The sequence below is a fragment of the Vigna umbellata genome, chromosome 8, assembly GCF_029865625.1.
Source record: "Vigna umbellata cultivar VRB3 chromosome 8, Vumbellata_1.0, whole genome shotgun sequence".
Taxonomy (NCBI): Eukaryota; Viridiplantae; Streptophyta; class Magnoliopsida; order Fabales; family Fabaceae; genus Vigna; species Vigna umbellata.
This window is the reverse complement of record NC_142172.1, coordinates 28,317,975-28,330,786: the sequence shown is the minus strand read 5'-3', so window position 1 is coordinate 28,330,786 and position 12,812 is coordinate 28,317,975. Positions and strand designations below refer to the sequence as shown.

At 32.4% G+C, this 12,812-nt stretch overlaps 1 protein-coding gene across 1 annotated transcript; it reads left to right on the top strand.

The window, feature by feature from the left end:
- Nucleotides 1-5,204: 5,204 nt before the first annotated feature.
- On the top strand, nucleotides 5,205-6,400 carry LOC124819866 (LOB domain-containing protein 16-like). The gene is made up of 2 exons (XM_047291469.2): nucleotides 5,205-5,631; nucleotides 5,814-6,400. The coding sequence occupies exons 1-2, from the start codon at nucleotides 5,308-5,310 to the stop codon at nucleotides 6,141-6,143; spliced, it is 654 nt and encodes a 217-aa protein (XP_047147425.1). The 5' UTR covers nucleotides 5,205-5,307; the 3' UTR covers nucleotides 6,144-6,400.
- Nucleotides 6,401-12,812: the final 6,412 nt, after the last annotated feature.

The following is a 12,812-nucleotide window of genomic DNA, read 5'->3' as shown; positions in this document are numbered from 1 at the left end:
AGTAAAATACTTCACAAATAACAGGAGCTACAGTAATTCAATAGAAATGTAACAATTTGGCGCAAAGAGAAAATAATTTAACTTAATATAACGAAACAAGAATCTCAACTAGTGCTTTGGGTTTATGACAATGGTTAGAACCGATATATATTAAAAGTATGAAGTTTTGGTAGAGTTTTGGCATCGATTTAAAAATTAAAGTAAAAAATACGACGCAATAAAAAAAATTGGATCTATTAGAATTAATTAATTAAAAGGTTTATGGTTTTCGTTAGAATCGTTCTTTAAAGTATGTCTTTTTATAAAAAATTGGACATTTTTCTAAACATTCCAAATATCATAAAAATCATTCCAGAAACATAAAAACAATCCTGTAACACATAAGAAAAACTATTTAATGTGATTTTTGATTTTCATGAATATGATTATTATCTTAGCGAATATTTTTTTGCCACTCTTTAAAACTCCTATTTCAAGAAAAAAATCTGAAGAGCCCTTAATTTGAGTGAATCTGAAATTTAAAAATTATTTGGATTGCAGATCTTAAAATGTCCCGGTTAGCCATTTTTCTAATATTATATATGGATTTCGGGTAGAAAAACATTTTTGATACCGTGGTAGCTCGCGTAGTCAGTTAATCCTTTCAGATCTCCCAGAAAATGCTATTTTCTATTTTTCAGAAATTTATTTTTGTTTTTTTTTCAAACTTTGCATAAATATTTAAAATAGTTAGACTTTGAGTTTTGTGCTAAAAATTTTTGTGAAGAGTTTTCATGATTTTTTGAACCTTCATCCAAATTTTCAAGTCATTTGGAGTTCATTTGAACATACTCTCAATTTTATCTATTACCTATGATATGAGCATACTCTCAATTTTGACTAGAGCTGTCAAAGCGGGTAACCCGTCCCGACCCGACCCACCACGGGTTGGCCACTTAGTAAGCCAACCCGACTCATTTATTAGCGAGCCAAAAAAAATTCGAACCCTATCTGACCCACCACGGGTTGGTAGGTTAAGCGGGTTGGCTCATTTGCTCACTTAATTAAGTTTTTTTTCACCCTCTTCTTCTGAAATTTTTATAACATGTTATTTTGATCGATCAAATTGAAACAATAATAATTGGACCAATTGATATAAAAGAAAATGAAACAAAAGAAATATGTTGTTATATATATTCTAAGCTATCAAGTATAAAATTTTGCCAATTTAATTTAATGAGACATACACAACCGTTTGACCAAGAAACTACATATAGTCGTTAACAAAAATATATAGCACAAGATAAAACTGTCATGCTTGTAAATATGTTTAAAAAAAGATAAAACAAATGATATATTCCTGAATTATCCAATCTATAATATTATCCATCTATTAAATTAGAGTCCTGAATGGATAATTCCATATTATTATGCTCTCTTGAAGCATCTTCTTCTTTATCTCCATCTATAATATTAGTGCTGTCAAAATGGGTCACAACCCGCTGGTCAACCCGGCCTACCACGGGTTTGAGCCGAGTTGGGTTTGAAAAAATTATATTTTTTTATGCGGGTCAGATTTAAACCGGGCTCATTTAAACTCGGCTCATGCGGGTTGAACCCGTGGTGGACCGGGTTGGCCTACCAACCCACCTACCTAATTTTATTTTATTAAAATTTAATTTTAATTTTATAAAAAAATATTTATTATTTTGTTTTTGCTTGAAAAAATTATTTAAGTTCCTTATTTTCAAAATTAATTAAACACTCATGTTGAGAGTGAAATTTGGGAGTGAAATTTGTTTAGATTTGAATTATAGAAAGTTTGTAATTTTTTTTATTTAAAAAAAATTGTAATTAAGTGAGCCAACCCATTTACCCACCAACCCGTCGTGGGTCGGGCCGAATTCGAATTTTTCTGGCTCACTAATAAATGAGTCGGGTTGGGTTTGCTCACTAGGTGATCAACCCGTGGTGGACTGGACCGGGTCGGGCCAAGTGACCCGTTTTGACAGCTCTATATAATATTATCCAATCTATAATCTTAGGATTTTATTTGTAGAGGGGAACTTTTGGAAAGACAACAACGCGAAAGGCTCTAAAGGTTGTGCGGTTTGAATAATTAATTTAATTAACTTGATTTCAATAAAAAAATAGGATTTAAATAATTAATTTAATTCATTTGATTTAATTAAAAAAATAAGTGGGTTGATGAGCCAATCCGACCCACCACGGGTTCAACCCGTGTGAGCCGAGTCAAAATTAGCTCGCATAAAAATTTTTGTATTTTTTTCAAACCCAACCCGGCTCAAACTCGTGGTGAACTGTGTTGGTTCACGCGTTTCAACCCATTTTGACAAGACTAATTTTGACCACTCTTTTAAATTCTTATTTCAGGAAAAAAAACTCATAAGCTCTTAATTTGGGTGAATATGAAGTTTAAAAATTATTTGGATTGGAGTTCTTAAAATGATTCTAAATTTCACTCCAGTTAACCATTTAATATTATTATATATGGATTTAGGGTAGAAAAACATTTCGTGATAATTTATAACCAGCTAATCCTTCCAAAATCTCCCATAAATAATATTAAGTTGTCCATACTACTCATCTTAAAATCAAAACTATAACAACTCATGAAACCTTTCTACTTTCTCTAAAAATCGATATAACCTTTCTTATCACTATCTAAGGTTGTGAGCCTCTCTTGCTTCCGCATTCTATGCCATACCATATTCTGGAAACTTCACCTAAGGAATCAAATCACATGAAATCATTAAAACCTCAACTTCAACTTTGATTACAGGTATACGTGATTTTAATCTAAAGTGGTACGTGATAGCTAGCTTACTTTTCAAATTTAAACTATATTTCTCTGTTTACCCTGTCTCGTGAATAGAGAAGCATGCAATTTTACTTTTGAAGCCATTGAGATGCCTCAAATGTCAAATGAAATGAAATTTGAGCAAGAAATACTAACACTACTTTTCCGTTTATGTTCTTCACATGCCTCAAATAATTAATTAATTAGTGCACTTACAACTTGATCTCTCTTAGCAATATAGTGTAGGGTTATAACTTTTTGTAATCATTAATTATCCTTGATTTGGATTAAGGACAATAAATACGAAACCCAACGACCATTTATGTTCATATAAAGTTGGGTTATTGGACGGTGGTATTCTCAATTATATATTATTTTAAGTTTTAACTTTAAAGCAACTTTTAAGAAAAATAATTATTTAATAATACTTTAATTTAAATTTATTCATATATTATAAATTTTGGATACTCACTTTTTTAAAGTAAGATTTTTCTTTATTTTTTCATTCTAAACTAGTACAGACTTTTATTACTTTTAAAATTACTATTACCTTTAAATTTAAATAAATTAAATATTATTTCATATACGAATTTGATTCATTAAGAATATTATTTCATAATATTCTAATTATGACACAGTTAAAACAGGGACTAGTTCTTGATTTTAGTTAGAAACCTTTTAAAGAATCTAGTTTTCCAGACAGAAAGTCAGAAGAGTGAAATGAGTGCGCCAGTTAAATATCCTATTTGTAAACAAATTTTGGTACTTAAGCTAGCTGAAATAAAACTAAACTCAATAAAGTCATGTTATAATCATGAAAAATACTCAATAAAAAAAGTAGTCAAAAATTAACGTGGTGTGTTAGTTTAAAACAGCTATACTGTTTTGTGCATATACTTCTATGGAATTGGCAATTTTATTGATTTTACACGATTAATGGATATTGTTTAGTCTAACTAAAATAAATCTGTAGATCTTATTAGGTAACTTTGTTTTCATGTTGTTATTTAAATGTTATCTTGAACCGACATAAGACATTAAAAAACATTGAATGACGGAGTAAGTAGGACGTTGTCGGAAGACTTTACCGGCAGGTGGCAGCATCTAGGTGCGGCGTTCGGCGGAAAAATAAACAAAAATTTACAAGGCATGACCAATTCTGAAATTCAACTAACCGCGTAATAGTTAATCATGAAATTCAATTTAAGCACACGCCAGTATATCAACAAATAACATCACATCTGAAGAACTTTAACTAACTAAATAAATAAGATACATAAATGTCTTTTTCTTTTTAACCAAGTGAATTTTGATTTTAAATTACTTTTTTACCTAATATTATATTATATTATTTGTTTCGGTTATTGGGGCTGAGTCACCAAATTCTTTCATAATTTGTCTTCTTGCCGTCTCCAAGCTTCGTTCTCTCGTTCCTGCGTCCGGGAGGGAACTTGTCAAAGGTTCAAACCGTTCGGCAATTCAATAGAGTAGTAATAAATGTGTAGTGAAAGTGAATGAAACTTATCTACCACTTACCTCTTACCTGTATTTATAGTTTTCGCCATGGGCTTGGGATTAGTGAAAAGTTAATCACGGTCCAATTCTAGCCCAATGACTCTAATCACTATTTACCTTAATCCTAGTCTTAATGACCCAGCTTATCTATCGGTCGATCTTGTGCAACCGTCCGGTTAGGTGGGTGTCGGCGCTACTCTTTGGACCGCCCGGTCCGTTCGGTACATAGTTGTTACTCACCCGAGTGAAAGAATGAATGGTCGAGTAGAATGGTGTACAGTGGTGTTTATCTAAGTTGTCCAGCAATATTATCAGTAAAAAAATTAAAGAAACGTCAACCGGTGGGTTGATATCCACGTGGGTCCGTATGGTACACTATTAAACGTTGAATGGGATATCAAATTATTAGTATATGGATCTTTTTCTCATTATTATCTCCATAGCAATTCTAAGATAACTGCCTATTTATCAGGATTAAAGAAATTGATAATTTAGTTTATACAGTATTAAACTTAATACTATAAAAAGTAATACTAAAAAAACGAAGTTGAACGTGTAAGATATATAGATTTGACCTAAAGAGATAGCCTTGACGCTGTGTAGTAAGAAGCATTAGGGTTAATTTAGAGTCAAAATAACTCAGCTAAAGATGATTTGAAAAACTAGTCTCCTGTTGGGTGTATGATTGAGAAATGTTCCCTTAGAACCCTACACATGTGCCTCCCATGTCGACCATTCACATCTGTTACAAGACAATTTCCCTCCTTTCTGTCTCTTATTCCCACTCATGTCCCACAACCATAGCCATTTCCATTTCCTTCTCCTCTCTTCACCATAAATAAATCCCCACATTTCTGCACCATTTCCTAGTCTACCCGTGTGTGTGCCTCAAAAATTTCCTTCACTTCTTTCACCTCACACGCACACTACACACAATAATAACAATATTATTACACTTCCATTATTCTAAACCATCCACACGCACGTGCGCTATGGCTTCTGCAACAACTGCAAACGACACTGCTACTGCTTCTTCTTCTTCTTCCTTTGGATCTCCCTGTGGGGCATGCAAGTTCCTGCGAAGAAAATGTGCCGCAGACTGCATCTTTGCACCCTACTTTTGCTCCGAACAAGGAGCTGCTAGATTCGCAACCATTCATAAGGTTTTCGGGGCTAGCAACGTTTCCAAGTTGCTCTTGCGTATACCAGAAAACGATCGTTTTGAGGCAATGCTCACAATCGCTTACGAAGCCCAAGCTCGCATCAGAGACCCTGTTTACGGTTGTGTCTCCCATATATTCGCCTTGCAACAACAGGTACAGTTATACATTATACAGATTACATTGTTTCTCTCTACGTTTTCATGTTTTAGAAATGTTACATGATTTTTGTTTTCAGCATTATGAAAAATGTATGCAAATGGGGATGTGGATATAAACAAATTTCCCAGTTATCTTGGATGTTTTTGGTTCAATTTAGACAATTAGTTTTTGTGTAGGTAGCAAGCTTGCAGGCACAACTAGTGGAAATGAAGGCACTGCTGGATCAGAACCAGATGGTGTACAGAAACATGGAGAATCATTGGTCAGAGAATGTTGGACAAGCATTCAATCCGTTTCGTCCCACTTCCATGAATAACCCTATTTCTCCTCAGAGCTCGCTTGACTCAATTGATTACAGCAGCAATATAAATGATGGAATGAGCATGCAAGATGCACAAAACGGAGATGATTTCTCATTCCAAGCTTGTTCTTGGAAAAGATCACACAGCAATGACTTGGGTGAGCTACAAGAATTGGCACTCAGAATAATGAGAAAGTGTGATTAGGCTTGCTAACAAAGAAAATTGTCTTTGTTTTCTTTAAGAGAGATATTACTTTGGGGTGATGGATTTTTGCCTAGTGTTGTATATACTCACGAGAGATAGCATTACAGGCTTTTCTATTTGTGGATTCATTGCAGAAGAAATCCCATTTTTGAAGACTAGCTAAGTCTTTCCTTCTCTTCCTCTCTCACTTGCTATATTGTGTTATTTTAAATGTGTACTTTTATTTGAAATGTGTGCAATAATAAAGACACACCCTTGAACAATCAGAAAGCTTACTATAATTCATTGGTCTGCCTTCGAATTATGTTCCTTTTTTTCTCCACCATTTTCCTGTCCAGAAGTCTAACTATGCACTCTTGACGATCACACAACCTAAGATTAAATTAGACAAAAAGTTATTCATGTCATTATATTTAGAACGACCTAGAATCTGTGAGTCGAAGTTTTACATTGAATAGAAATGAAAAAATAGAACATTATATAAAGGTGAAAGACCGTTAATTCATTGTCTTAAGGTTTTGGGTAAAGAGTAATGTCAATTTTTTATATGATTGGATTCAGATCTCATTGGTATTTGTAACTCTCTAGTGATCTTCCTCTTCAATAGAACAAGCAGTGGTATTAAAGCCAATAGTTTATTTTGGTGACCGGCTCAGACGAATATAGTGTACCAATGTGAAATGGACTCACCTTTAAAGAAATGAAAGACCCATTAGTGGTATCAATCCTGGATAAAGATGAGTGTGAATCCCGTATATGATTGGATTCAGATCTCATTAGTGTTTATATCTCTTCAATAAACTTCCTCCTCGATACAACCAACAAAAATTCTATCTTATTTACACATTAAAATATTAAATAATGTTATTTGACCACAATAGTTAAGATATTTTATTCTATATTATATATTTGAGGTTTATATATGTACAGTGCTTTACATGTATCACCATGTTGTCCATAGAAAATCCAACACATTCAAAGGAGACTATTGTTACTATCTACTGCTACAAATATTCTAGCCAGATGAAAGTTTTTTCTTTTAAAATTTCTTTATGGAATATTAAGTATAATTTTATTTCAGTCCGTTTCTCTTGACTGATAAACACAGACAGACCTCTCATGTCTGTCCTTATATTCCATGCTGGTATAAGTAGTCATATTCGCAATAATTGTAAGCAATTGGAAAAAAAAATGAATAAAAATTTTGGACACTACTTTTTATTCACAAAAGAAACGAAAAAGCAACTTAGGCAACCAAAAGAGATCACGCACGAGCCATAATCATTACATTGAAGTCCGTTTGTCTGTAAAACCTTCTCTATATGTTTATGTTTCCAAAAGTTGGAAATGATCAGTAACTAAGTCAAAAGTTATCAAAGTGCTATGTTTCGATCCAAATGCAATGTTTCCTTGGCTGTATTGATGAGACTTCTTTTTAACATTTTTCTTATATATATATATATATATATATATATATATATATATATATATATATATATATATATATATATCCCTTTTCAGCGTTTTTTTATTACTCTCAACCCTTCCAGTCACCTTACTTATGAAGAAAACTTAAACATAATAATAAATATTATTTTTCAATTAAAATTACAATTTCTTCTTAATAATTCACATAATAAAATATCTCATCAAATACTTATTCATAAGACGAAACTCTATTAGCAGCATATATACAAGTTTTTCATAAATACTTTCAGGAAATAAATATATAATAAATGAAATGAATTTATTTAAATATTAAAATTAGTTTAGTATAAACTAATGTGCAAAAGAAAATTTTTGAAAATTTCTAAAACTTATTTTGTCTAACTTACAAGTTGATTTTAACTTATTTTTATTTTAATTAAAAAATATTTAAATATGTCTAGAGAATCATGTGTATTTTCTAATTAGAATTAAAATTTTATCTCTTAAGATGTGTAAATATTCTATCACTCGGTTAAAGCCAAGAAACCAAACATAACAGGTCTGTTATTGGACCCCACTTTCGTTCTTTTGTAAATTTTAACAAACAGGTTCACCTAACATTGAGTGTGCTTTTCCAAACGTACCTTAACACTCATGATTTTGTATACATATAAGTAGACAGAGTGTTTCTTAGAAGAAAAATATTCGTGTATACCAAAAACGTTTATTAATATTTAATATATATTTATAAAGAAAATAAAAGTATAAATTTATAAATTATATGATAAAACAATAAAGATCAAGATATTTTTTTATCAGAAGAAAAGTAAATAATGATAGAACACTTGGAGTGTTCTACTCTTTGAAAAGATTACAATATTAACTACTTGAGTTATACAATTACCTTACCTAGACAAATGTATATTTTTTATATCCACAATGACAAATATATTAAAAGAGATAATTGAATTGTCTCAACCCATATTCAGAAAAAAAGAAAACATAAAATAAATATAGCCATAATACATCTCTTACATAGATATACTCACTAACCTTTTTCTATTCCTATTCCCTTTGTAGTATATCCATAGAGCAAAAATATTTCTTAAATAAGATAGTATCTACATGATTACTCTTTTGTAGAATTTAATATAAAGTCAACTCGCAAATTTGTTTCGCCTCACTAGAGTATTACATGGAATTGTGGACACCTATATGCAAAAGTTGCAACTAAACTTAACGTTTTTTACACTGTACAATAAATTATTGGTGTTGAGGCATGTGTTATTCAATTTCTTCTCCACTCAGTATGTAAGTGAATACCACATGAAAAAAAAAATCAACTTCATCTCATAATTAACGGGTGGTAGAATAATATTAGTTAAATAATGAAAGTTTAAGGACAATCAATTCTAGAAAATTATTATATATGCGAGAAAATAAAATAGGATAACAAGATGACAAACTCTTAACTAAGGATCTTATTACTAGAAATATGGTCAAACTCTTACAAGGAGAGCATATGAAGCCATACAAAAATTTAGATTTTCGTTTTAATTTCTGGAAAGAACGTTACCCACGATTATTATTGGGAAAAACTACATTGCTAAGTAATTATTGGTGATTTTTTAAGAAACTGTCGCAATTTCCAGAGGTTTTGAGAAAACCGTCAAAATTAGCGGGGAGTTTTGCTGGAACCATCGCAACTAATCAGGGTTTGATAAAATCGTCAATAGAAACTAACTAGAGTTTGTTAAAACTGCCGATACTAAATGAGGTTTCTAAAACCGCTCCTATTTGTAGAGTTTACCTAATTAGGATTCTAAAATCACCGGAAATGTGTAAATTTGTTTTTAGTTTTTGATTGTAATAAAATTGAATTATGATAAAATTAGTTTAATTAATGAAATAGAAATAATATGAACTAAAAATGAATATTATAGATACAATAAACTGCATTGTTCAACATATTAATATGTTCATACAACTAATTGTTCATATATTAAAAAGAAAGATGTTCAATACTAAATTAAAATACTAAAAATATGACTAAGATGTTGATTACATTACTAAAAAAGAAACAATATCTAAATTTGTTCTTCTTGGTTACTTTTCATTGTTTAACATGCTCACTTGATCATATATCTATGTTAGAACCACTAAAATACACGCACGTGTTGTTTTAGTGGAGTTCACGTGTCAAGAAGGGGGTTCGACACTCAGATGAACGGACGCCAGGTGTCAAGCGACGAGGATCCAAAAATCAGATAGTTGAAGGCAGGTGTCGGCAGATGAGCGGATGTTCGTTATTGATGTAGGAAGCAAAACTTGGATTTTCAGAAAATCTACTCCACTCTTTGCATGCACCCTCTTTTTCAGATTTTTGAAGAATCCTATTCTCTCCTCCTTCTCTCTACATCCTCTTCATCTTCTCTCTGAGAACACACTCACTTTCCCTTCTCCGATCACCGTTCAGCCACCGTAGAAGCACTTCCGGCGTCAAGAGCTTCCAGATGAACCGTTCGGTTTGTGAAGCTGAGTTGGTAAGTCTTTCTTTCACCAGTTGTTCGTTTTCTTAGACATGCAAACCCAGTTATGGGTTCCTGTGTGGATCACCATTCTCAAAATGAGTGGTTCTGATAGTGTTGGGTTGTCACTTGGTGTAGTTTGAATTGTCGAGCGTTGACGGTAGAAGAACCTGTAGTGGTGAAATTGTATTTCTGCCTCTGGGAACGATCGGTCACGCTCAAAGGTAAGGGAAGCTTATTAATTTAATTTGTATGATTATGTGCTGCATGAACGTTCGTTGACTTGATGATTGAATATGAAAAATGATTATGCTATGTTATGATGCATGAAATATATGAAATTTCTATGTTTGGATGGTATGAAATATGAAAATTGATTATGATATGAATGTATAAAGTTATGAAACTATATGTTAAGAAATGAGTTGGAATATAAATGATTCTGGTATGAAATTTTTCCTATGAAAGGGTACGTTCGTCACTGAACGGTCATTGACCGTTCGGTATTTTTAATAAACTTGGTTAGAATTGGATTCTTTCATTTGGGAAGAATCCTAGTTGAGGACGAGCATCTATATTTCGAAATATTGTGCTTGAGCGTTCGCCAAGCATAGTTGGTTCTTGATATTCAGTTATAAACTTAATTATACATATATGTATTTGTATATTTTCTTTTATTCTTAAACACTACTCCAAATGGTATTTTATTATATTTATCAAGCCTTCTACTATAAGTTTAGTAGTGCTCGGTCTTACACCAAGTGCTCGTACTGAGTAGCGCTCGGTCTTACACCAAGCGCTCATACTCATTTCTGTTATAACCTATCTTGAGGAAAATAGCGTTCGTCCAACTTTAATAGAGTTCTCTCTCTACCGTGTTCGGTCATTGACTAGCATTCGGTTTTCTTGATGTTAAACTCAAATAAGCTAAGTACTTATAAACGTTTGGTTTCTTCATGAGAATTCTTCTAAGTATTATTCTTTGAATGTCTTGAAGAGTCTATATCCATTTGGTTCCAGCCTAGAGCCTTATTACTTGACATGGTCTTTTCGGTGTTCGGTTGGAGCTCTCAGGAGTCAGTTAATCTAATTGGCTCACTTTGTAATGTACGTTCGTTCTAGTAGTTCCTGTTATATATGATTGTACCTGGGTTCCTTCTCAAACCCGATAGTAACCCTCTTGGTTTAATCCGTTCTGGAACTGGAGATCTCTTGGTCTCGCTCCAAGTGTTCGGTCTCGTTTTGATTCAGTGTTGAACGTTCGGTATCTGGTGTTGATAATGAAAGATGAAATTGAGATGATGGATAATGAAAGATGAAATTAAGAGTATTGATAATGAAAGATGAAGAGAATATGATATGGATGAAATGTGTTGGATTATGGACGAGCGTTCCGGGGAGGAATGACTCATGAATGAATATTGGAATTGGTAAAGTATGAATGTGGGCATGCTAAGCTGGCGGTTCATCCTGATGTTCCGTGAGTACTCGCCCTCACGTAGAGGAGGGTAGGTCATGTGTGGGAACGGCAGGAGGTCCTAGTCCTTAGGGTTACTTTGGACAGATAGGACTAACCTCGGGTGGCAGCTGTTGAGGGTATCCCAATTACTACATCACTTGGGTGCACGAACGCCTGTAGCTACACAGATTTCATACAGTCCGGACAATCAGTCTAGTATTAGGCTTGAATGAAACGTATGATGAATTATCTTGTTTGTTTGATTGTGTGAAATGTATGTTCATACATGGATTAAATTACATAAGCTTACCCTATTTCCTGTCTTGTCATGTATTTTCCCGTTCGTTCGTCTTTGTCATTGCGATGATTACTCTGTGGGTAGGAGCAGAAGGAGAAGAGTTGCTAGAGGAAGCATTGGAAGAGGCGCTGGAGGAAGATAACTTAGTAGAGTTAGAAGTTAAGACCGAGCCGTAGAACCGTTCGGTCAATAGTAGTCTGATAGTAAGGTGACCGTTCACTCACCTTTTCCCCTTTTGCTTTTGTTTTGACTGTTCGGTATAGGCTTTTGTAAACCGTTCGGTCAGAATTACTTATGGCGTTCGGTTTTTATTTTCTAGTCTTTTTGTAAGGTCGTTCGGCCTTAGCCGTACGTTCTATCTTTTGTAAGAACTGAGCTGTAATATTATTATATGTGATCATTCTATTATATGGTTTACACTGTATTTTTGAGATGTTACAATCTACAATATAACATAATAATTAGTCGATAATATATTTTATAAAAAAAATCATACAAATGAATTTAGCAATTATTACTGGTGATGGTTGAAACATAATAAACTATAAAGGTAATAGACCATGATGATTTTGCAATAAAAGTGTCATCATTGCTTTCATTTTATTGAGATGTGATGTTAATAAAAATAACTGTAATAGAAAAATTATTTAAAAAGTAAAAAAAATAATACCTAACAAATTAATCATAAAAGTAAAACCAATTAAATATTGATAAAATATTTATTAACCTAAGTTTGTTGAAGTTGATAGGCACTATGAAAACGAGCATCCAAAGACTTTAGATGAATATTGACAATTGATCATATACACATTAAAAGTATATCTAAACTTATGAATGCTCCATAAACTCCTTTTTGAGTTTACTTAATAAAAACATATTAAAATATTAATACATAATATAACATTTAAACATTTTAATTTCAATAAAGAAAAACAGTAACAAATACATTACATTCA